This window comes from Vidua macroura, chromosome 7 (genome assembly GCF_024509145.1).
Source record: "Vidua macroura isolate BioBank_ID:100142 chromosome 7, ASM2450914v1, whole genome shotgun sequence".
Taxonomy (NCBI): domain Eukaryota; kingdom Metazoa; phylum Chordata; class Aves; order Passeriformes; family Viduidae; genus Vidua; species Vidua macroura.
In genome coordinates this window covers 19,249,594-19,277,121 of record NC_071577.1, presented here as the reverse complement: position 1 = coordinate 19,277,121, position 27,528 = coordinate 19,249,594, and the positions used below count along the sequence as shown (strand labels likewise).

At 36.5% G+C, this 27,528-nt stretch overlaps 1 protein-coding gene across 9 annotated transcripts in view; it reads right to left on the bottom strand.

Moving 5' to 3' along the window:
- Nucleotides 1-4,832: 4,832 nt before the first annotated feature.
- ATF2 (activating transcription factor 2) overlaps nucleotides 4,833-27,528 on the bottom strand; it is a 49,240-nt gene continuing 26,544 nt past the window's right edge. For all 9 annotated transcript variants that reach the window (XM_053981949.1, XM_053981948.1, XM_053981952.1 and 6 more), the window contains 4 exons: nucleotides 21,882-22,031; nucleotides 19,843-20,049; nucleotides 14,080-14,185; nucleotides 4,833-7,485 (listed from right to left, as the gene is read on the bottom strand). In XM_053981949.1, the coding sequence (XP_053837924.1) occupies nucleotides 7,259-7,485; nucleotides 14,080-14,185; nucleotides 19,843-20,049; nucleotides 21,882-22,031 (690 nt within the window). In that variant the 3' untranslated portion in view covers nucleotides 4,833-7,258. The remainder of the gene's footprint in view (nucleotides 7,486-14,079; nucleotides 14,186-19,842; nucleotides 20,050-21,881; nucleotides 22,032-27,528) is intronic.

Genomic DNA, 27,528 nt, shown 5'->3' with positions numbered 1-27,528 from the left:
AACCAGAAATGCACAGGTTTGGGATTGTTACACACAGCAGGAAACAGTACAAAATGAAATTACTTACTTCATTCGGTTAATAATCTATTATCCATTGTCTTGTATAAGCAAAATATTACTAACAGAAAACATTTATCTTGCAGATTGATAAATCCTGTTTATTTAACTATTGCTTGTGACTCGTCAACCCTCCACTCAGTAGGTAGGGGTTTGAGCTGTTGTCAGCACTTACTGAAAATCTCTTCCACACTTTAAATGAAAGACAAATGTAGCCCAAGCCACAGACTTTGAGCATGCCATGGAAATCTGCCAGAAATGCCTTGCTCCAGTAACTATATACAGTATTTCCTGTGTTATTTTTGGATAAACCCTTAAAACAGAATGCAGTATAAAAAAGTTTCCATTCAGGAAGAGAACTGAAATAATAATTTAATAACATTCACTTATTATTATTATATTTTTCTATGTTTCATTTTAGTTTCAGCTTGTACAAGCTGAGATGATTTACATTTTTAATCTCTGCGGGGTGCAATGTATCATACCCAGAGGTGCCATGAAGCTCTGCTGGGTACAACCTGGGGTGACATGTAGGTGGCATTGCTTAACATGGCATTGTTTGGCATCTGTAAACCTCTGTGTCAGATTGAACCAAGCAGGAGTATTTCCCTTACTCTGCAGCAGGAGTAAGGAGACTGTACATGATGATGCACAGCAAGTCTGTGCACTGCTCAAATTTTCTTTGACTAAATTATGTTTACTGACAGAAGCATTGATGGTCATTGGCAGTGGGTAATCAGATCCTGCTCTTGTACTTGCTTAGAAAAGACTCATTATAGAAGGAACGTTACTTCACTATGATAAAATTAATCCTCACCTCTTCATAAAACAGGCTCTAGCTTCTTTGAAGTTGGTAATGTAGAAAAGCTGCTTTAAGTCAGATATTTTACAAAATTTTGTGTTGCAACAATTTAAACAGCTTTATATAGCTTTATTTATTATATACCTGTATTTTTTTTTTTTTTAGTTTAAATTTAGATTAGTACCATTCTCCAGCAATATAAACTGGACTAGAATAAATCAACAGACATGTGAAACCAAAAGTTTTCAATCTGTGAAAGTTTGTGACAATCTAACTCTGACAAAGGGGTGACATATTCTTCAATAGACAGGACCTGTGGGAGTTATGCACCCTCCAGAAAAGAGCTCAAGGCTCTGTGGCCAGCAACCTTCCTACACAGCATTCAAGAGAGCGCTGCATAATTTAGAAATGAGTAAATTCCTATTAGAATCAGGACTCTAAAAAGTTTGGGTAAATAGTTAGATACAGGATAAAGAAATATTTTGCATATTCACACATGTATTCAAGTCATAAATTGCAAACTAAATAGCCCAAGAGTCATTAAATAGTCAACAAAATGAGCAAGTGCTCAAAATGCCATCCAGTGAAATAGACAGTATCTCCTTGGTATTTACAAGGAATATGTATTTTTTCAGCAAAAATCATTAGCCCTGTACAGCAATTCTGCTGAAAGAAAGGATAGAAAGCAAGAAGACTGAAATATTAGCCTTTTGCTTGTTTTCTAATCATAGCCAGGCTGACTATAAAGTCTCTTGGCATTTTACAGACAGCTAGAATGACTGTACTATACATTGTATCACCTTTAAGAATATCTTTCTCCACACAGCATTACAAATAACAGGATGTTTATACTACTTACCTCAAGTGAGATCAAAACACTTCTAACATCACTGTAAACATCTGGAAGAAACAGATCTTCACAGAACGCATATTTGTGTCAGAGGAAAGGGCTGCTATAATTGAGCAGTGAAATGCAGCATCTTCTTGGTGCAGATGTTCCCCCCCCAGTTTCATCTTCTCAGTTTATTCAGGGCAGTTTATTTTGTTTGCTACTAAGGCAGAGGGCTCATTCTCTCCTTGCTCATCTCCTTTTTCTCCTGATTTGAATCCCAGATGTAGGATAGATGTATTAATATAAGCAAATTTTCAAATCGTTCAGTTCATAAAATTCAGCAGCCCAGTTGTTTCTCAAAGGCAGTATTTTTGCCTCCTGTATTGGTCTAGAACAAGTGATTCAGCTAAAGGGAGGGAAATACTATTCGCAGACCCTGCCAGTAGTAGCTTGCGACAAAACCAGAGCAGGAACATTTTAGGCAGTAGGAAAAAAAACAAGACCTTAACTTTCATCTTTCAGGTAGCTAAACACAGCCATCAGACCAGCTTTCAGCACATTCCATCCACCTGGGCACAGATGGCGTGGAATGGAGCTGTAATGGCTCATGCTTGTACTTTGATGTATTGAGATAGCCACAGGCAAGAGTGAGGCGAAGAAAACATGGCTACCTGCAATCCTGTTTCTCTGAAAAGTCTCCCTGGCAGTGCCCTCATTCCTGAAGCTCATCTCAGCCCGGCACTGACAGTCCTCCCTAAGCCAGAGTACTCTCCTTTAAGCTCCTTAATTGCAAACCGAGTATCACCAGGCCCTGCTGCCCAAGGTGGCTACAAATACTGCCTACTCTGTCCTGCTCTGTTTCTGCTGTTGGTAATAAAACCAAAGAAGAGTTCCTGGATGCATGACTCCTTTTCTTTGCTTCAAGCTGTTCTGTACCTTCTATGCTTGTTAGCATTTCTAATCAGTCTATGCAGCTTAAGCTACTGTCTCTTTATCCATGGACTAAGAATTATAATTGTGCTTGCGTAATGATTGTACAACACTTTTCTGATTAACAATTCATCCCCAATTAAATTAAGTTACAGGTAGTTTATCTAAAAACCTAAGAACCTCCTCTCCTGTGCCTCCTCTTCCTCCCAAAAAACAAATAGGCTAAAGTGCTTATAACAATACAGGTCATTATAGAAAAAGGTGATAGAAGAGGGATAGATTTTGAGCAAGGGTTAAAACACAGTAATTAAAGAAACTGGATCTAGATTATGCATCTTCTTGTTCTACGGACAGCCGTGTGATTAGATGATAACCCACCCCACACCTAGGAAGTTAAAAACTCTCATTTGGAGAGGGTTGCACTTTGCAGAATTATGAAGCCCTCAGCCTACAACCTGCACTCATTCGTTTTGCACAGCATCTGTAATGAAATCTTTTGTAACACTCCAAAGTCCTTCCATACCTAAATATATATTTTATAATGTATCTTAGCTAGGAAGATGTAAATATCAAGATAACATAAGCTTGTCATATCTATTTTAGCTGAAGACAAGGTACAAAGTGTACAGAAATTCCTTTTCTGACTTCTAGAAATGGAAGTTTGCTACAGGGTTAATACAACCAAGGAGGAAGCACCATGAAAAAAGAATTCCACATTGAGTATTATAAGCACTTTCTGGGGCTCATTACACAAAGAAAAATATTTTGAACAGGAAGAAAGTAAAGAAAAAGAAAGGTCATGATCCTGCATTCCATAAAGGAAATAAAAATAAAAGAAGGGAGGAAAAAAAAGTCACATTAAACCCTAAAATTAAAAGGAATGTTACCACTGAAGAATATGAAACTTTGAAAATTTTGTTATAAAATTGTCCAAACCAGCCCTACACAGCATTACACAACATGGGTTAAATAAATCATACCTGTCTTACTTTTGATACAATGGTTTAAAACAAATATAAAGACTACTGCAAACCAATCTTACACTGACTGTTCTGCAGTGTAAATGAGCACAGCTCCAATTATGTCTCTACTGAGGGAAGCAACAGGCAGCATATAAATGCAAACAGCCTTCATTACACACATTGTCATGAGTATATTAATCATGTCAAGAAGCATTGCTCAGGTTTCCTTCAGTGCAATTTAACATACCTTACTTTATTAGGATACACTTAATTTCACTATGCTTTCTCCTCATTATCATTTATGATGACCAATTAAAATGTTTGTGTCTGTCTCTAAGCAGATTACTCCTGTAATTCAGGTAGCTGAAATCACTGTTCATCCCACACTTCCATCATCTCTGTCTCTCACTGCAGTATCTTCCTTTTAGAGGCCCAGCCACTCTTACCATTGCAAACAGAAAAAAAATACCTTACTTAGATTGAATAATTAAGATATAAACCTGAGTCTTTTTACAGGACAGACATTAAGAAGTGGGCTGGTTCTCCACCCCTCATACCCCTTGCCCTGAGTATACAGCCTTTTGTTCCCTTGGAAACACCAGCACAACTCATAGTCAGATGAACATAATGATGCAAGGGAGGCCTCACACATTTTTCTCATATTGGGTTAAAAGTTGTGTGCAGCCTCACTTCACTTGGCCCATACACAGACACAGCAGACACACAGCAACTTTACCTTTTTGTTTCCTCCAAAGCTTCTGTACTGTGGCTCTGGCATGAGCTTTTATGATAACAGAATGTGCCATTCCACGCATGTTTCCAACATCCACAAATAAGCCCAAAGCATTTTTACTATTCTAAACATCAGGTGTGAGGGCATGATTTTTTCTGAACCCTTGACAACACAACCGTGAGCCATTCATTTGATTACAGCTGTTATTTCTGGCTTCGTGTATATTGAAATAAGATTAAAATAACTGGAAGTTAGGTGGAAATTCTGAGTACACACAGCACTTTTGCTGTGGAACTCAGGGCAACCAGGAATGGCTCAGCAACATCTGGGATCACCAAGCTATGTTTATGAACTCATTTATCTGTGGATTGGGCTGCAGAGCAATGGTATTTACCTTATTTTCTCAAGAAACATACACGTTCTTCTTTACATAACATCACTTTGACATTACGGTAATGACTTCCAGAAAAATGCTGATAATTGCAAGGATGAAGAAAGAAGTCTGAAGACAGTGCAGCCTTTTAGAACAATTATAATTTCATTAAAATAGGAACATAACTTAAAGATAGATTTTATTCTCTTTGATGATTTACTCATGCAAACTGCACATAAAAGAAAACAGTACAGTTTGTGAAACATGTCAAATGTAAAGACCCAAAATGCTAAGTACAGAAGTAGTGTGACAACGTCTCAAAACGGAATCCATGGTAGTACGGCTAATACCTTTTCTCTATTTGCTGAACACAGATTTGAATGGTTCTTTTTCCAGCCCCATTGTTAAATTCATTAACTGTTTACACATCTCCTATACACTTATGTAGACTTATTTTACAAGCGCAACAGTTTTGTTATAAAAAAACTCCACTTACATGATTTAAAAGCCTTTGTGTTTAGGAGGGCAAATTATAGTATGATCAATGAGGCCGCATCTAGTCCACCAAAACTACAATGAAAAGTGACTGTAGAGCTTTCTTGCAGAATTCACACTTTGTGCCTTTGCAATTCATTTCTTTCTCACAAGAGGTCCATTGTATTTAACCATCCTGGAAACGTTCAATAACTGTTACAGCTTTTTATCTTGAAATTGGGAAAGTAAGACTTTTAAACACATGAGGTTATCAACACAACTTTCTTAGTTTTAAAATACAAAATATTTAAATTCCCTAATATTTTCATGCTTAAAGCCCTGCAATGATACATATATGACTTAGATACTTCTTTGTCCAGTTTTCATTACAGTATGGTTGTATATATATTGCAGAAATTATATTGTCCTGTGAATCAATTATATTTTTAGATTTAAAACTTAACCAAATAGAAATCTGATGGCACTGACACTTAAAAAACACATGGTATAGTGTGGAGAAGGAAGAGCGAATGAACTACACAACCCATTATAAATGCATTAAATCTTTGTTATATACATAATGGAATCCTGCTTTACTGCCAGTTGCTACTATGCATCTGTTTTTGCTATTATACAAAGTTTTCCGACCTGAAAGCACACATCTACTTTTTTTAAAACAACTTAATCTATTGTAAAATATTGTACTGTATTTTGAACATGAGTACAGAATCAAAATAGATAATGGCACATTTAAAAAACTCAATATCCTACAGATGATTGGATAATGAGAAAAAGTGTACCTACAATCATCTCATCAGAAACAAACTACATCATGGAATGTTAGTTATCCAAGTTCGCACAGTAAATAACATTTTAAAACTGCAATCACCTATCAGCCAGCATCACATTGAAGGCATCTTTAAACATTCAAGCAAAAGACTGCTGGCATTAACTACTGAACCATTCTCACACACACACCACACACACCACATTATAATTACATTGTTTCCAAGATACGGTAGATACTGATTTTTTTTTCCACAAGAAAGGTATCAAAATTTTTGCTACTAAAAGATGACAGTGCTTACACAAGAATTAAGTACAAGTTAGCTTGCAAATACAAGACAATGACAAAAAAAAGTCGAGTTGTCTGAAGAAGGATTTTAGGCTTTTCTGGCATCCAAAACCATGAGTAAACTCCTTAGTCTGCGACTCAAAAATCCACAAAATATCAACCTACTTTGGAACAACAAGTATTCCAGATCTGATAACCCTGTATTGTACAATATTACTTACTGGTTTCAGCCTACCAACAAGGGGTGGTTATAGATATCTATTCTGAGTGGAGAATTAAAGCTCTCCTCCCACCAGAATCAAGTGTTGGGAGTGGGGAAAAAACCCACCTGATATCAATTAAAAAAAAAAAAAAATCTATTTAGTAATGATCCTCATCTAGGATTGGTATGTGCATAAGTACTGTATCTCATATACTGTACTGGCCCTATTAAACAAATTAAAGACCCCAACAGTTAAAAGCCAACCAAAATGCTATACATAAAAAACCCAAATGTTTTTCTTCCAATGTTCTTCCTCTCATAATGTGCAAAACAACAAAAAGGCAAAAAGACTAAAAGCAAATTTACTGTTACTGTCTTTCTCTTGCCTAGTGCTTTATGACCTTGCTAACTTTACAAAGTCAATAGGGACTATGCAGAACTTTGGTATAAAAATGTCACGTAATATTCCTATCACAGTCTTGGGGATGACCTTCAGTAATTCACCCCAATGTTTGTTAAAATAATACCAAATTAAAAATGAAATAAACCACATTGTACTGTACACACACTTTACACATTAAGCACAAAAAATAACTAGTAAAACTAATACCTAAAAAAAAAAGTCTTTTGCAAAGAGACTAGCACTGGTGTTCTGTCTTATTTCCACCTGCCAATCATTAAAGCCAAATTTAAGTTGGATTTTTACAAATTAATAATTTTAAGCTACAATTTCTCCTAGATGGAGACTGGTCTGTTGTTGGTTTCCCTTTAAAGTCACAGATGTGTATCTAAGGAACTGATGCAACGCAAGTTTTTAATCAACTTCCTGACGGCTGGGCCTGGGAGGGAGGCGCCAGGACGATCTGGGACAGCACGGGCTCCGTGCTCTGGTCCGCCATCTGCGTGAGCACCGAGGTGGCCACCGCCTCCGCCTTGGACGTGGAGCTCACGCCGTTGGAAGTGCTGACGGAGCTGTGCTGGATCGCTTCCGTGTGCGGGCTGCTGGGCACCGAGATGTCCTCCGAGCTGTCATCTTTATCTGCAGCTGAACAAGAACAACTCATTTATTCTGTCCCGGAACGCACAGCACCTCCTCCCAGTAACAGCAATCACCCCCTAAATAAGTGGCACTCGTGCTGCAATGCAGCATAAATTGCAAAACAAGCTTATTTCCATTTTTTTAAAAAAGAAAATACTACTTTGTAAGCAGAAAAACCAGACTGCAGTATGTACTGTTCAGGAAACTGGAGTATTTTCACATCTTCAAAGCCATGATTAAAATTTCCTGCCTAGTAAATTAGCCAGTGGGTACTATGCCTAATTCTAATGATGCATGTTCACATCAGTAGGCATTGTTCACATTATTCAGACTAAAAAACGCTATTTATTGTGTCTGCTTAGTAATCAAACAAGAACAATTCTACATTCAGTAATAAATATTGGCAATCACAAGTAAGACATCTGAAAAAATATTACTTACACCACTATATTTACTGGACAAGACTTACACAAATTTTCAGCCCCCATTCTTTTAACAGAATGAAGTTCGTTAACTTTACAAATGCCTCTTGATAGGTTTTAAAATTGTTAAAACTGGTTTTAAAAATATTTTCAGAGTATTTCAGGTGTTGTTCTCCACATAACCAAAGTGAATTAGCCACAGAATTACATCATTTTTTTTCCTATGACAGAGGGCAAGCAGGTTAAAAAAATTATCACTGTGCAAAACTAGAATTTCCAAAATGATCATGACTTAAAATGTCCCTCTTGCACAGATATTCTAGTCATATTAAAATCATCCTTTTTTCCAGAGCTGCAGAAGTTAGACAAGGTAATATGCAGACACTGCCAAACTAAAAGCTGAATTCAAAACTAAAAAACCAAGAGCAGAAAATTATCCTACTGTTTTTCACTCAAAATAGAAATACTAATGCTGAATTTCATTATAATTTCTTTGTATCACTTTGTGCTACTTAATGTTTGCAAATATTTTTCACACCGGTTTTATAAACAGACCAAAACCAGTACCCAGGTGGATACTGGAAGTCCCTTTTAAACTCCTACTGACTACCATGATACAAACATAGCCAGAAGCAGGCATGAACTATTGCTTGGGACAAAGCAATGGAACAAAGCTTGATTTTCTCTAGTCTTGTCTTTCAATCCCTTTCAGATTTGCTTGAGAGTGGCCTTCAAGTTCCGAAGCGTCTCAGAGAAACGATGGGAAAGAATGACACTAACATGGGGAGACAAGCAATGCTGTGGTATCATGCCCTCATTTCCACAAAAAGCCAGGCTAAGAGCAGCAACTAAAAGGAACATTAAGTGTCAAAAAGCAATAATGAAATGATGTTTATGTTTTACTGAGGTTTATATGACATGCTAGCTATGGGTAAGAAAACTTACTAACTTAGCAAGTCAAGACCCCAGTATAAAGATCTTTGAGCCGCCCTATGCATACGAAGAAGAAACTCCTCTTCAAAGCTTGAGAGCAACTGTTCTATTATTGACTGCTTCTAGAAAAGAATGGTAAGGTCAAAAAGGATGGGTAAGCAAGGAAACTGCTAATTTTTTTTCTAAGAAATACTGCCTACAGGAGCAAGGTGGCAATCTCTCCTACTCCACTAAAAGAGCATGGATGTAATAGCTTGGAAGTTAGAATGCTCTTATCCACAAGGGCAACTGTTTTACAGATCCTGCACTTTTTTTTAAAACAGATCTTTCAAACATTAAAGGAGAGAGATACTGATGACACTGAACCAGATCTGCTGACAAGTACTGCATATCCAAAGGTTTCATAATAACTGTATAGAGCAAGTGTAACAAAATTAAGATATTTCCAAAAGGCATTTGTGACCCTTAGGAGAATTTGCCCATTCAAGAACAGAAAGAAAATGAACAAGGGTTAATTCAGTTAAAAGTATTCAACAGGATGTAATGTTTACCATACCTCTATCAAAACCTACAAATCTCATGTAAAAACAAGCAAGAAGGAATACATGCAAACTTGGTTAAAAAAAGAAACCCTAGTGCCACTTCCTGAAAAATACTCCATTACTAGTTATGAGAGTAGCATATTTTTTCCTCAGACAGAATGAAATGGCAGCAAGTGGGATGACATGTATCAAATACAGTCTCTCTGCTGTAACACCTGCTCCTCCTCTTCAGAACTGCTGGTATTCTCCTATGAATCTCCATCTTCCTATCAGCTTCTTTTGCTGATTCCCAATGTCTGTGCTGTCTAAAACCTCCTCATTCTCAATAAAAATGGTTAGTTTTAAATGCTATGAGCCAGAGACAAAGAAGAAATTGAAGTACATCACTATATTTCAGCCAGAGAAGGAAGGTCTTCCACTGTTCTGTCTTCCTTAAGAAGACATTCATATTTCTGAACTCAAAAGAAATGTCTGTAATAGTATCACAGTGGTAAAGAACATGAGAAAGGCTTGGTTTTCTGTCTTTGATGGGCTCTGGAAGATCCTATAAGCAATGTAAGAAACAGTTATGAGTACAGAGATGACCACCAATGTACAAGAGCAGTGTTCATATCATAGAGCGGATAAACAAACATGCTGTGCTGAAGACACAAAATTATACAGGTAAAATTATTCAGGTATTTTCAGATGCCAGGGGGCAGAGAAGGGGAGCCTACAGCAGACAGATGATTATATAAGACACAGAGCTAACACTAATTTATGGAAATAAACTGGACTGGAAGCATAAATCCTTGCAAAACTACAAACCAATACTTAGAAATGAGGTGACACCCTAAAGAATAGCTATTTGAATTTTTTTCAGTGTCCTTCCTTATGTCCTTCCCTAACTTTATAGGAACAATGGCCAAAAACTGAAGAAAACCTCTGTTTGGAGAATTGATACCAAACAAGAAAATCTACTCAACGAATATAGAAGGTATTTAAAAGTCATCCTATTACAGAGGTGGCTTGTTTTCTTAAGCCTGAAGACTGGGAATGAAGAACAAAGGCTTCTAGAAGAAGACAGAAAAGTCATACTTAAATTCTGACAGATTTTATTTCTTTTTTTAGTTGACCAAAGAATTGCCAGGCACAGGACTGTGATTTCAGAAGAGCAACTGATACTTAACAGAATCATACTGTAGCTAACAATAAAAAAAAAAAAAGCATTTTAGCTTTTTAATGGTTTCCCCAGCTTTGCCTCAAATCAAAGAAAAAGCACAGTCCAAATTTGAAATTAAATCATAGAAATAATGTTTGCCATATATTAGAAGGCTGAAGGTTTACAGAGCTACATCACATGAACTTTCCTGAAGGCTACATAGCTCCTAGACAGGCTGTGTCATGAGGAACAAGCCACTTTGGACATGGAACACCATGGGGGCTAGACTGGGCTACAGCAAAGATTTAAAGAGCACCAAAACAGGCACAGACATTTGAGGACATAGTAAAAAGTACCCCTTTGAAGTAGCCAAACATTGCTGCTATTTGCTTTTTATCAACTGTGTTACCACAACAGTAAGCATTGCTTGCCAATAGCTTTCAGTAAGGTAAGCAAACAAAGGAGGAGGGATTTCAGTCTTCAGAAGAAAAAACCCACCTACACCAAAACAGGAGTGAGTACACAAGCACTGACATGACCCTGAATTCCTTTCACTCCCCTGATAATCACTAACAAGGAAGAAGGCTCATAGTATTTCTCATCTGGTCCCAGAGGGACCTAAGCCTAGAAATGCTTTTTTCCCGGGAGTTGTCCCTTGTCAATATCCCCTGCAGGAACTGAAGCAGCACTGCCTGTCCAGAACTGGCTGCAGGAACACAGTGGTTTGAGAGGTTCAAGTCATTCAAGGTCTGAAACTGGTTAGTCACCTTCTATCTTCCTTTTCAAAACTAGCTACAGAAAGAACACAAACCACCCCATTTAACGCCTCCTACACTGCAGCCTCTATCTTCTTTTATATTCTGTTTTGAACAAATGCCCTGGAGTATTAAGATGTCCTTAAACATAAAAACGTAAAAAATATGAAAAAAATACCTAAAAAACTCTTTCCCCCTTTAAAAAAAAAACTCTGAACACCACAACACATTTTCTTCTCACTAGTTTTCACCTTTGTCCTACCACAAGCCCACAAAAATTCTAACAAAATGGAGTATTGTAGAAGACTTTTAGAAATTATCTAGTATAGAACATGAAAAATAAATGAACAGCATCTAGATATCTTGTATACAGAGCACTTTCCCAATCCACAGCTGAAGATGCAGTCAGAACCAATAGCATCTTTGTCTGGAAAATAAAAAATTTTAAGCTGGCTGACTCAAGGTACAATATCCATTTTTCTGGTTTCTCTGTCCTGATGACATCCTCTTTTGAAGCAGGCACAAGACTTTAAAATAAGGAAAATATGATCCCGAAAACAATTTTAGAAGAAAGGGCTACGTGCACTGTTGTCATGCTTTTCACTTGGCCTGAGAAAAAATGTGTCTGGGAAATACAAAAGATCTTAAAAGATATGTAAAAGTAAAGGCCAAGTAATAGATTATTTGTTCCGATTTAAGAGCACAATACATGAAAAGCCATCAAATTGTGCACTTGGCTCTTAAAATGTGGTCTATGCAGTGCACAATATTCAGCACTGCAGGAGCTCTTTAAGCTGGGGTCTTCAATTTCTTACAGAAACAAGACTGTTAAACCACTCACTACATTTTTAAGCAATTCAGCTTTGATTATTTGATGAATGTAATATGTTTATTTAAATACACTTTATAGGAACACCATTTTCATGAACATATTGACTGAAACCATTTTTTTCTCTCATAAACTGTACTGTGGATATGTCACTTAGCCAACATACTTTCCTAACAAAATTCATGCAGAGATAATGTGACAAAATCCTTTCAGAGGGATGGCACTACAACTATCATTCATGTTAAGCTTTTACTTTCAACAGACTTTTCAAGAAACTGAGCTATGCTTCCAATTTCCTTGCATAATACTATTTTCCTTTAAAATGTAGGCTTTTGCCACTGATTAGTATTTTAGGTCTGATTAATTTTGTATTCTTTACTGAATCAGAAGCACAGTCCTTTACTGAGGGCTGAAAAGAAGCCCTACTAAACAGGCCATCCACTAATCCTTCAACAAAGAAATCCTTGGCATGGAATCACTTTGACAGTTTATGACTTATGATGAAATATTTCACATCCCAATTCAGGAACATGAATCCTCAAACATCAAAATTTAAGAAACCTATGGGGGTTTTTTTGGTTTGGTTTTTTTTTTTTTTTTTTTTTTGGTTAAAAACCTTGCATGCATAATGCTATCCCCCTAGTAGCTTTTGTATGAAATTATGTTGTTCTGTCAGATGGGAGCCATAATGGCCTCATCCCTGCAGCAATCATTGTTAATATAAATCCCAAACGTATTTCTATACTGTTCCAATTTACTCCAAGATGCTATTTGCTGTCTTGTCAAAATGACTGGAGATCAAAGGACCAAGATTTATAAGCTCAAAACTGACAAAATCAGTATTCCAAATATATATGGCAATACAGAGCTGCTAAATCTCCTGAATCTTTTAAATTAAAAAATATTGCCCATTCTGATGAAATTGCTTACAATGACTACAAGTAAAGATGGTGGCTATTAAGTTTTATCGCAAGCACCTGAGGATCTGTTTGCATGCAGTACAAAATGTTCCTTTATTCTCCTGAATTACTGACACTGGCAAATTAAAATGAAGTGGCTACATATGGCAGAAACAATCTTCACATTTACAAATATCTTGAAATATCACTAAATCATAAAAACGAAAGCTGTGGGTTATATATTATGAATGTTGCCTAATGCATTCCCAGCTCAGTTATTTGTAACAAATTTGTGTACAATGGACAAAATTGGCCATTTATCCTACAGCAGCAGCAGCTGGTTCTGGCACTGTGTCTCACAGCCAAAAAGGAAGCTACAAGTCAGGAAAGCATAATTAACCTTTAAAATGCTGGAAGGATGAAAAGTAAATAGAACAACTTAAAATAAAAATAAGGATTAGAAAGTATTGGTATTGACAGAGTCAGTATTCCCCTCAATACCAGAACTTTAAAAATACCCTCTCTATAGAAAAGCAGTCACTTAATGTGGATATCAAAACAGTCTAGAAGACATTGTACAGTAGGAGCCATGAACCTGCATCTGATTATTTTAATGGCTCGACTGATCCTGAATGTTATGCTAAATGAGGACAGCTGTTATAGTACCTCTACTGAAATCTCATTACAATGAAGGAAAAACCCACAAGGACCTTTCACTGTATTAGGCTATGATAAAACATAAAAAATGGTTTATCGTGTGCTCTTAATACTTTAATTATATTTTCCAAAGCAGGTGTAGTAACTGATAGTCCTTAAATGCTAATTATCATATGCATTCATTAAACCAACATAAACCTTTCAATGTTATGCAACAATTCAATTTTGACTTAAACATATATTTTTAATTATCATGTAATATTTCCTGTCTTCCAATAACTTCAAGATTATAAAAAAAAAGATCTTTAATGTAATATATGTGATATTAGAACTGCACTTCTCAATTTTAATGCTCATTCAGTTCATTTTGGCAGTATTTCATTGATGCAGCCTCAGGCTATAGGTAATGGAACATTACTCACTATGATAGCCAGATTTCTTCTGCATGGCAGTTACAGGGCAATCTTTATGAGCCAGAAGAAGCTGTTTCAGCTGTGCCACTTCATTTCTCAGCAGGGTGACTTCATTCTAAAGGAGAAGAAAGTTATGCACTTTTACCAGGCTCAAACAACACACGTTTTGAAGGTAAGCAGTAAGTTTTATAGGATTTTCAGTTGTTCATTTAGGGGTAGCTGAAATACAAGAAGTTTCAATTTGGTATATATTGCGAATATGTGTATATCTGTTTTATCTTAGAAAATGCAAATATTAGCTGAAACTTGGCTAGCTTTATCACATTTATGGGAAATGCTTGGGTTTTTTTAAAAAATACAACGTATGTTTTTCAATTTGCAGATGCAGAGTCTACACATAGTCTCATTCACATGATCCAGCTACTGTCAGACTCTTCTGGAAGGTTTTGTGATGAATTCTAATCAGAGTAAACCTACATTTAGCTCCACACATTTTAACAGATGTCACAGCTAACATTTAAAAAAAGGGAAAAATAGAAAAGAAAATCCAGAAAGCCAATGCAGAATAATTTTTTTAGTGACTCTATTTATACTTGGACTTCAAAAAAGACAATCTCACGTAGTGGAAAATAATTTAGCAAATATTGGTTGATCTCCAGACTGATTTTTATTTTGGCAGCCATACATAAACATGGTCTCTGAAGGAATCATTGATAATAATGACAAAATCCGGAGATGTCAGCTTGTGTCGCAAAAGCACAGTGCAATCTAAGAGACAGCACCTGCACAATCTAACACCTGGATTCATTTCCAGATTCTGCCTTTCCACTGCTGGGTGACCTTGAGCAAGGTGTTTTCACTGCTTTGTGCTTCACCTTCCCCATTTGTAAACTGGAGAACTGCAATACTTACCTTCCCTGGAAAGCAGCTTGGTGACTAGAGATGAGGAGTGCTAAGTAACTGCATTGCATGTGACAATCCAAATTAAGAATGGTATGGCATTTTGATAGACCCATTTTCACTTTGTAGAGTAGAAAAATATTTATGAATCAAATTATCTGTAATGCTTTGTGATCCCCGTATCTGGACACAGTATGTGTTTTTCATGGGTTGTTTTATTTTGAATATAAATCTTTTCCATTAACACTTGAAGTTATTTCAAGTATAAAACCTCTGCATATTATTGTAATATACCACACATGTGACATAATTATTTAGTAAATGCTTATGTTTATGCATTTAGAAGCAAGTTAAAGGAAAAAAAACAACAGAGGAAAACTAGAGTGCATCTGAAATTATCAGCAAAATAAACTACAAGGAAGTCAACCAATTTACTTGCAAGCAAGAAATAAGGCAATGCAGCCAGAGATTAGATGAATTACAAGTTAAAAGATTCCAAAAGAAAACAAGTCTTCCAGAACAGAACTTATTAGGTTTAATTACACTAAGTAACTAAAATATTAGACTGTTCAAAGAAAAGCTCCTCTTTTGTGTTCTCTCTCTCTCCATTTAGAAGACAACAAATTTCAAGCCTTTATACCTGCAAAATCCTCTTAAGGTTTCCTTTTCTATTCAGTCCTTTATGTGTAGAATACCCTTTAGAAACTTTTTATTAAAAGCAAAAGCTGGAAGATGCCAAAAATCTGACTTCAGAGACATTTGTAATGAAAGAAAAATGTGACTGCAAACAAAAAGGTTTGCAGTGATAGAAACCCAACCAAAAGCCCCACAAATTCTCTACCAGGTGGCATTACATGTCCTGAAACCTTAGGCTGTCAAGAAAGCACAGGACTACTGCCTCCAGCTCTGTCTGCCCTTAGTTCACCATGTTATTTACTGAGGAGCCACAAATCTTGATACCACATAGGCAGCTGCAAAGAACTGACATAGGTTGGGTAGAAAAAAACACATTGGTGTAATTTTGAGACACCCGATAACCTCAGAAGCAACAGTGTCCAAGACTATGAAATATAGTTCTGTTAGTTCAAAGGAACTCTGGCAATCAGGAAAAGGTTTGCAGAAATTTTCTATTATGTCTCCCACATTTTAAGGAAGAATTTTATATACAAATAGCACATGTAACTATGAAATTGCTGTTCATCTGTGGAAGTAAAATTATATATTTATGAAAAAAATTATAATACAGTTTATAGCTCAATGTCAGCTGTATTAAAAATATTAAGACTGCTGCTAATATAAAAACAAAAAGCAAATACATTATCTTACATTAAAGCAAACTTGAAAAACATGGATCAGCATTCCTATATAAAAGAGACTGAGGTAATTTCTAGAACAATGGTAGCTGTATATTCCATAACAATAATACTTGTGCCAACAGTACCACATAAAATACACACACCACTTGTGACAATAGAACAGAGTTCTAGTGACATTCTCCATCCATGCTAGACACATGGATGGGGAATGTCACAGAAAGGCAATCTATGGTTGCTATTTACCTATTACCAGTAAGAACCACTTCTAACTGGTAAAGGCTGTTGTTTAGAACCCATTCTTATACATATTGCACTTCTTCTTATACATCTTGATTGTGACAACAGCAAATCCTTCCATCTCATTCAAAACATGCGAATGTGTGGTGGTCATTTAATATATGGTTAACATGTTGAAAACAGGCTACCAAGAAACACACAAAATAAACACTTTCAACAGGTGGCATGAACAAAGATTATTTCAGATTTTCACACTGGAAAGGTTCTCCTCATTAGTGAGACAGAACCAAGTGCAGGCATCAACAATTCTTTAAAGAAGTATGTCATATAGCTCACATGCTGTTGAGAAGAATCTGTATGTCCCTGCATTTCAAACTGTGCTAGCATGAAAAAGCAGGTTTCTGGAGGAAAGCACACTGACTTGGTCTGCACTCCATCTTTCAAAAGATGGCCTCCCTTCTGCATTCTTATGAAGGGAGGACACAGTGTATGAGACATTCTTCTGTATCTGCCTATTCCTCCCTGCATCCAAACTGCAGATGTAATAAGGGGACCATGGGACCACATTAGTCCTTGCTCAGCATCGTGTGGGACAACATTTGGGATATGTTATTTCTCAAAGTATCAGAGGCAGGTAAATGTGACTTCTGTCAATAGGGGATTGTCTGTGGCTGAGTTAAACAACATTCTTCCTGTTTCCTTTTTGGGCAACTTCCTCTATGGGAAAGGATCTTTACTTATGGGCATAATTCCATAATTTAGCCATTCTAAACAGCTTCTGCAGCATCAGTACAAACCATAACTCAATTCCTGCTCACTGAAAACCCACCGTGACCTCATGAGGAAGACAGGCCATTCTTCTAAAGCTTCACCCTCTAAGACTATTAAAGCAACAGGGACCAAATACAGAACATATAACGCACTTTGGCATCTGATCCTGCAATGTGGCTCAGCAGCCACTGTGAGCATTGTCAATCCCTTCTTATACCCTGCAGGATTGTGCAAGGCACAGAGGCCACACAAGGTGGGGAATAAAATTTAAGATCAATAAATAAGTCAACAATTAATAGAAAACACAGTTCTCAAGAATCAGAACAGTAAATAAACTTCAAAATGCTGGAAGTATGAAAAAAATTTTCACAGCAGAGCTGATAATAAAGACAGCCTACCTAACCTATGTATGTTACTGGTGATGTAATAGAGGGAAATTTTCACTTGAGCAAATATTTGAAAAATACTGCTTAAAAATGAAGTTACCTTCAAACATTTAAAAGAAGAACTTGACAGAAGTTAATATACAGGAAAAAAATAAATACATCAACCAAGTAAACCTCTTGAAAATTCGTATGTACTGTTAGTGAGCTTCCAGTCTTACAAATCTTCACACTGACATTGGAATCTCTGACACAGACATGACAAGAAAGCCAGTAACAGCATTGAAAGGAGTCGGAACTGTTACATGATGTAATGCAGTGCAGACGTTTCGGTATGAACCTGCTTTTGGAAATGTGACATCCTGGTAACTTCAGCTGAGCAGGCCACTTACACACTAAACAAAATATGAACTACTAACCCAAACACAGTCTATGAAGTTGCACTAAGGCAAAACTCCAAATTTATTAAATTTTCTATTAAATATAAAGTAAGTAATCATGGGTCATTACTACCCAGTCTGCTGTTAGCCAGCTGTGTTAGCCTGTTACGTTATTATTATGGAAATATAGGATTGATTAATGTTTTCACATAAAGTACAGTGTAATTATTTCTCTGCTTTCCAATTTTCTTTTCAAGTTGTTCTGTTCTTTACAGTTAACAGTTTTGCTTTTGGTAGACTGTAAGAAAATCTTTCTTGAATTCCCTATGACTGAATTAACACTTGGAAACCTTTTGTTTACGGCACTTATGTGATTATTTTGTTATAAATCTTGGTATATATATTAAAAGTTCACATGATACCAAACATTACTTTCACTAAAAAACTGAATTATGGCTGATTTTTTCATACTCCTTTGCTCCTTTCTTTGACTATTTAAGCTACAGTGCTACATATAATTATGTAATTAATGGACTTAATTGAAGACTGTGCATTAAACGAGTATGTCTAAAGACTGTGAACAGGTATGAGAAGAATACATATTTGCAAGAAATTTAAGTAATGCTTGTGCATAGTGTCATGATTCTTGGAACAGAGGAAACCACTTCATGGTGTGTGCTTAGGTAGGAATCTTTTATATTTCAGGGTCTGGGATGCTGAGCATTTTTAAGGACATGAACATGAACATGACTGATACACTGTAATTTTGATTACATGAAAAAAAATAACATCAACATGCCCTACTTTCCTGTTGATCAAATTGTGATGTTTTCTATACCGAACAGCACGAGAGGTGAGTTTTCATAGGAAGATGATGATCTGTGAATTTGACTCAATAAACAGCTCTGATGAAGAAAAACAAGTGACACTTTAACATATCAAAATAAGCCTCATTACATTTTCCAAATTAATGCTCCATAGTTTTTTCTTTCAGCAACTTTCAAAACAAAGCTTTTAGATTTTTGATTTTGAAAACAATAATTTCTGCCGATTTTTTATGTGTTGCTGGAAAACATTAGGAAAGTATGCTTTAACATTTAATAGTAGTTTAAACAAAAGGGTCATAGATTGTTCTACAGGGGAAAAGTAAATTCAGATAACTTTCTGAGATTAGATAAAGTGGAAAAGTGACCTGCAATATACACTGGCCCGACCCTCTTACAGCATGCTTCATCTCTATAGGATTTAGGTGGTGCTGGTAAAATGCCACTGCTGTACCCATTCTGTGGACAAAAGAGGCCCTCAGTATCCACTGATGTCAACCTGGAACCTTTCACGAGCATTAAATTCACTTTAAAGGAAAAGAAGTGACATTAAAAAGAATCAAAGGAAACAAGCCCAAAACTTCTTCAAATAAACCAGGCCGTGATACAAACTAAGAGCAAGATGTGTTCAAGGTAATACTATTACTTTGCTCATAAGTGTTTATTCCAACACATCTTGTCATCTTAGTTTAGTATCATAGTCTGAAAGTTACTTCAAATAGAACAAACGATAGAAGGGTATGATCCTTAAATTTACACATCTTGAAATATGAGTATGCCCTTACGCTCTAATTTTACTGCTATATGCAACTAGTTCTGAATTTTAAGCCTGAGCTGAGACACCCGTTATAAAACCATTTATATTTCAGATTTCATGCAAAGTTTTAAGCTCCACTGATCAAGGATCACTGTGTAAGAACAAAAAAAACTTATTAATTTTTCCTTGAAAGAAAAAGTATACCTGTAACTGGCCATTTAGTGAACTCAGGTCCTCGGCTTTTTTCTCCAACGACTGCACCCAGACTTTCCGTTTCTGCCGGCACCTGGAAGCAGCAGCCCGGTTCCTCTCCAAGAACTTTCTCCTTTTCTCATCTGGGTCTTCATTGGCAGCTCTTCTTCGCCGACCGCCTGTATTTGGCGTTTGTGGCGTAGGCTGAGCTGGTGATGCCTGAAAACAGCCATGACTTAACCTACAGCTCTATATAAACAGCCATCATGTCTTGAGAAAAGCATTCAGGGCATTTCTAATCACATTCAGGTTACACACTTTTTTGAAAGCTGTGCCCATTTAACTCTACAGTAATGTTTTTAGAACTTTTATCCATACTTACACTCCCAATCATCTTACATTAACATACTGCATCCAAAATAGCTTTCAAGCTACATTTAGTAGGAAATGAATTTTCTATTTCTGACTCTTCCCACACACCTAGTCACAACTGAAAAATTACACAACTGCTTATGCCCACTACACAGAAGCTGTTTGACAAACGCTGGCAGTGCTGAGACTTCCTGATCCCTGGATCTCCAGACAGCAATTTCGTACTCGCTGATGTGTTTCCCACCACTGAGTAACAATTTCCCTTAATCTACCCACATTACATGACAGTATCAAAACACTTCAATACTTTAAATTATACATTATACTCATTTCACAGTTGTATACAGATCCTAGACAAAGATTCAATGAAATATAGTAACAATATAACAGGTCTTAAAATCCTTTAAAAAGATAAGATAGAAAGAACATAACTGTCCACATGACAGTCACAGGTGCATCTCCACATTCAGTCTCGCACAGCAAGAAAGCTTTATTTTTAAATTAAAAACCCCAAACATGTACCAGCTGGCATATCAATTTGGCATTAATTCTAAATAGCTAAGAATAAAAAACCCCTGGGAACTCAAATAATTGTTTTAAGAATGAAACACTTGCTATTTTTGATTAATACTAACTGTAAAATAACTCTAAGACAATCAAACAGCAATTTTCATCTTGAAAATTCTGCTATGCGATATTTTGAAAATATTCTTTATAAAAATCTCAAGGCAGTATAGGGAAACAGCAGCTTTAAGAAAGAGATCCTTTTATGATGGGTCACTTTTATCCCTCTTCTGTTCCAAACATATTTGTTTTGATACATTATTTGATTTCACTGGCCATTGTAAGAATCTGAGGCTTTCATTGCAGATTTAAGTCTTGTTGATTCTGGGCCAGGTGTGTAGCTTTTATAAATTAATATTACACTACAAATTCTGAGAATAATTCTTTGAGATTTTTATAATCATTTTGAGAACACATTGCAGAAGGTTTTTAGAAATAGAACAGCTGCAATCCTCCAGGATTCATCAGGAAGTGTATCTTTCCTCCAGCAGCATGCCCACTTCCAGTCTGACTCAAGAGGTTTTGCCTTTCACTCCCCTGTCCTGATCTATTGTCCCAAAAGGACAACAAATCACACCTAAAACCGGAGCCCCCCTTCCAGAGACTGAGATGATGAAGTACCCTTAATGGCACAGCTTCCTGTGGCAGCCCAGAAAAGATCCTTCAAGCAAACTAACATAAGCATAATAACAAACTAACATAAGCATGCAATAAAAAAAATTTCTAAGCACAGTTAGGATATAAAATAGAATAAACATAAAACAGATGCAACAGAAACACCAAATAAAAGCACTTATTTTTTCAAATATATATATTGACCAGCTGTAAAAATTTCAGCTACCACAGAATCTCCTATCAATCAACTTCAGAAATCAGGACTTAGTTATAATTTGAGCAGATAGACACTACCTGATTTTGAAATCATCATCTTGAAACATAGATTTTAGAAGCGTTCAAGAATATGTAAGACCTGTAAACATTTTACTGCTATAGAGCTATTGACTAAAAGAGGAGTCTGTTAATCTCTGTTTTACAAACCAAGAGTATAGAAAAAAATATATGTATTTGCAAAATAAAAGGAGGGGATAGGAGGCACATGTCCACTCCTGTCATACCGGTGTTTCAGTTGTTGAAGTTGCAGGCTGTTGTAGTGACTGTGGTCGTGGTTCCTCTGACTGAGTCCTAACCAACCCACTTGTATGTCCCTTGGCAGTATCTCCATTTGTTACCTGAGGGTGCTGCTGGGTCAAGGCTGCTTTCAATCTCTGAAAGCAGAAAATAAAGAAGAAAGAGAAAAGAAATATTCTATCTTGCTAGCTTGAATGATTAATCATTTATACAAGCAGTTACTTTCACTTTGCAAACAGGAACTCCAACTCTTAAACAATTATTTCTTTTTACAGGCTTTCAACACTGACCTAGGCATATACCAAAACCCAGGGGGTAAATTTCTGCAATCGTGACAATAGCAAAGAGGTTTACATAAGATCCCAGAAAGGGAAGGATGGTAAACTGTATGGAGAAGTAAGCAGAAAGCCTCATCTGTAGTGAACTATGCCCACAACCAGAGGAGTGGAAGGCCATAAACAGCTGCTGAAAGTGGTAGTACCAGAAGAGTAACAATGACACATGAAGGAAAATAGGTAACAACCAGAACACAAGCATCTTTCCACTTTAAAAATTCTGGTGTTCTCTATCTCTATTCATTTTTAAATAGCTTGTTATGCCTCTGCTAATTCATGGTCTTTACAAATACTCATCCCTGCAATCCTTCCTATGGGTAATTAGAGAAAAGCCAAGATCTCTGCTGAAAAATCTTAATGATGTACAAAATACTAAGAAGCTTCAAGTTATTTGTAAAGATTATGTAGAAATATGCAAGATAACTACTACAGCATGCTACTTTGCAGTAAAAAACTGCTCCAAGGTTTGAAGTTCTTCCTTTATTGCAAACAGTCACTATGAAGAACAGTAATGTGCAAGTTCAGCTGTATATAATACACCCAAGAGTTACTGACAACCTGATGGATGATTTTAGAGCATTACACTGTCTGCCTGTTGAAAAATACTTCATTCAACTTTTGGTGAAACCTATTAAAACTGTAATATAATACATTCTACTTAAAACTATTTCTTAATCTTAAGTGACAAAGTGTCCAATTTCAGCAGATACCACTGCTTGTAATTCCAGATGCTTTCTTAAAATTCCATGAATACAGTACAATTTATCATTATTTTTTTTGGTTTTACTGAAGAATTTACCTTACTAGAGAAACGGTGTTAGAAAATGTTTTTCTACTGAGCATTGGATTTTTAAAGAAACCAGTACAAGTTTAAGAGAAGATTAATGACTTAAACATGTAAGTTTGTGGAAATTCTGATACCTCATAACATCATATTTTGAAATATAAACAAAGTGTCACCTGTATACTAACATTAATAGAATCTCTTAAGAATGCTAGAGAGAGCCAGCATTTGGCCAGCTCAGAATAAACAGAAAACTTTGCACCTATTTACGTAGATATTCTCTATAAACTGTAGTATCCAATGTCTCCCAACAATAAAGTCACTGAAATACAGTAACAGCTCTCTCCTATCTTCCAAAGTGACAGGCTTTCCTGGATCCTATGCTACAATTAAAATAGATTGCAGATTACCTCTGTCAAAACTGCAAAATATTTTCAGGTCTGAAATATGACAAGTTACCGTCAACTACATGGATTTGGTACCATAACCAGCACCAGCAGGTATCCTGAGTGCTACAAAGAGAACCAAGAAACTCCAACGCTCCTCTACTGGCCTGCTATTAAGGAATCTTCAGCCAGTGACTTCTGTAGTAAATCTATTCTGTAGAGATTGCTCTGGATTGAATTAGCAGCACATTACACCAGATAGGAACCATTCAAGTGCACATGAAAATTAGGAGTTAATCCCAACAGCTAAATGAGCTGTTCCTCACCTCATTTATTGTATCAACTTCCTAACTTTCCCAGAATGAAGAAGACACTTCAGAAAATTACACAAAACAAATTTACAGCAGTTTCCAGTGCTCAACTTGAACAACAAAAATTTAAGATAGCTGCAAGCATTAGGGCAGGATAACAAAAATTTTTAAGATAGTATGTCCATAATTTTTAGTATATGTACAGCACTCCAAAAGCCCTTAGATAGTTAACACTTTAATTAAACTCAAGAATTGACTTGTACCTTCCTAATTGTCCTTGGAAAAACAAACTAACAAAAACATTTCAGTCCCTGTCTCCAGCAGGCCTAAGTGTTTTCTAAATGTCTAACTAATAATTACTAAAACCAAATTCTATGATCTACCTGCAACAACTGTAAAGTTGATGATTTCACTCTCTCTTTAAGTAATCCTGGTGTCTAAACTGTAAAATCTTCTACACAACCACTACCAGGACTACAAGGGAAACGCGTCACATCTAAATCAGTTTTTAAAATAGTATTTTTAAATAAACTAGCAAGTATTTAATACCAATATGACAATAACCTTGCTATATGCTATTAACCTAAGATTTTTTGCATTTTCATTTATGACTTGAATAACTTTAGAAGTATTTCTTTTATCATAACTTGCTGTTCAGCAGCACGTGACAAATTTTCATCAGTCCTAATCCAAGAGAGCAGTGAAAGTACAAATCAGTTAAAGGGTAAGCTCTCTTCTATTTCAAGCTGTCATACTAGGAGAGGTTTCAAAGTTACCATCTCAAAAATGATGTATATTGGGTTTGCATGGCAAGCTTTTGTGTGGGGGTGGGTGGCAGGGGTGGCTCCTGTGAGCAGCTGCCAGAAGCTCCATCCTTATCCCACGGAGCCCAGGGCAGCTGGCTCCAGGACAGATCTCCAAGGAGAGTTTGTGGGAGCCAGGCCTGTTCAGCCTTGAGAAGAGGTGACTGAGAGGGGACCTCAGCAGTGTCCAGGAGTATCTGAAGGCAGGGTCCCAAGAGACTGGAGCCCGGCTCTGCTCAGTGATGCCCAGCAATAGGACAAAGGCAATGGCAGGAACTGAAGCACAAGAAGTTGCACCTGAACATGAAGGAGAACTTCTTGACTGTACAGGTGAGTGAGCACTGGAACAGACTGTCCAGAGAGCATGTGAGGCTTCCCTCACTGGAGATAGGCAAGAACAATCCTGTGTCATCTGCTCTGGGATGGCCCTGCTGGAACATGGCATTGGACCAGATGACCACAGTGGTCCCTTCCAACTTGGCCCATACTGTAATTCTGTGAAGAGTGAGAGGAGCCCGCCCCAAGCAGAGGAAGGAGCAGCAGAGATGACTGAGGAACTGACCACAGCCACCATTCCCCTTTCCCCTGGGCTGCTGAGGGAAAGGAGATAGAGAAGAGCTAGGCCTAGGAAGAAAGGGTTTTGGGTGTATTATCCTACTCAGATGTGACTAGTAATAAATGAAACTGATTTCCTCAAGACGAGTCTGTTTTGCCCATCATGGTAATTGATGAGTTTGCACTGGGACATGCAAACAAATCTGGACTTTACTTACCTTAATGCCAACATTTAAACATTATATCCTGTAAATTCATAAGTAAACAAACTCCTTTTGAGAATTACATCGTTAAATGTAAGGTACTATGAAAACAGGAATAGGAAATACATTTAATTTCATATTACAAAGTTTGAAAGTTGAAATTAAAGTAGTTAGGATTAAATTATCCATAAATGCAGACATATTGTGAAAATCTGAGGAATATTTATAGATTTTCACAAGGTGATTTCCAGCTTGTGTGTTTAGTAAGTTTCATATTTTAAAAGGTAATGCTGGAGTAAAATACTATATGGTACTTCTTGTGAGTAAGGAGACAGCCCAAATTCAATGAGAATCTCATCTTTAACAATCAAGAATACAGAAACATATATTAGAATAAATGTATATAAGCATTTTTTTGTGGGGAAACTTGATGACAACCGAGGTTTTTTGATATTATTTGGTTATAGGCAAACTAACCAGATAGGTTAATAGCTTTTAGAATCGTCATTAGCAAGGTTTTATCATTTGTGTATATCCTTGAAAACAAATCCTCACCACATCTGTCAAAATTTGGTAGGACTAGATCATTCCATCAAGAGCTCACAGAAACAAGATAATATACTCCAGAAACAATTTGTGAAAAACTCAGATCCATATTTCATATCTGCCACAAAAGCTCATCAGAGTAATAACCCTTCTTCTCCTGGGTGTTATCCTACCATCTGCTCCTCTATTACTTATCTTTATTTTGCAACTAATTAACAGCATAATCTTCTAAATTCAGCAAGTTAATTATCATTATTGTGGTCTTTGCAGCATCATCAGTCCTTATGAAGTCTTGTCTCTCCACCCCCAGAGAACAGATGAAAATGAAGTAGGTTGTGAGAGGGTCTGTTTCTTTAGAGTAGGCTCATTAGGTGTTTGCTGATTAGCTCGGCATGCAGAGAGACAGGTCAGAAGAATTCTGCTGAACACAAGGTCCCATGCCAGGCTCCAGCAAGTTAATGTTGGTTTCTGAACATTTGCCAAGCTGCCCTCTGTCACTTCTCAGTAGAAACCTCCTGCAAAAAGTCTACTGGTTGCCTACTGAGTGCAGGATATTTTTCAGATTGTGACAAAAAGTTTTGTATGATAAGGATGAAACAGAGGGAAATATTCCATATTAAAGCAGTTCTGAAATTCTTCAGAAACTTCTGCAATGCACACTGAAGAGTCTGAATGCCAAGTTTGCACCCACAAGCTGCACACTCAAAAAGTATGTTCTACAGCTGCAACTCAAGGCTCATGTTCCATACACAGAAAGCATACAGTTACAGATCTTCTCATAAGAACATCAGAAGCAATTCTACAGTTATTTAGAATCATGCATCCTTATCTTAGTGAGGAAGTTTTTTGGGGTTTTTTTAAAAGACAGTTATTGCATCTACTTCTAAGCCTCTCTAAAATACCACAAAACTGACATACATGTGATTTTACTTAAGTATGTGAAAGTTAGTTTCTTTAGCACACTGACAAACATGGAATCATGTCAGAAAAACTGACAATTTATATTAAGTGTGCCACAGAAATCCAAAACTCATTTTTACTCCTACTGAATGTCATTCTTGGTATAAAATTTAAGAATACTTCCAAAATAATAGCAGTAAAAGACAAGGTTGTGTCTGAATAAAATCTCTAGTCACTCTGTACTTCAGTTCTACAAGCAGTAGAGAAAAAGGATCCAAGAATGTTCAAAACTATAGTAACAGTGCCTTTCACAGGTGTGAATGGACCAGCTCTGTTCACTACAATAAATTTAATATTGGGGCAATAACATGACAATGCAATCTGATTTCATGCAGTTCCATCACAGCACTGAAACACATAAAGCACTGTCTATGTTTCTGTGGTGAAAGAGACCCTAAGATTGTGCTTAATGCACTCTTTCACTTAATGTCAACTGTTTCAGTTGAGAGCCTCTTGCAGCAATGCCACCAATCATAAGGATTTGGCTCACTGCACATACAATTTTAAAATTTTCGTCTGTCATCGCTTTTATGTATTCTTTTTATAACTATTTTTTCCTCCCAGTTATTAGTCCTTGCAGCTGGTATACATTTTTCTATCTGTTATTTCACTCAGTGAACCTGTTCCCACGTACAACTGTCCCCCCATGGAATTCAGAAAATCATTTAATGTCAGGCAACTTGAATAGTAACCAGAGAAAAGACCATTTCAGCAAAGAACAAACAGAGCTCAAGAGGTGACATCTCAGTAA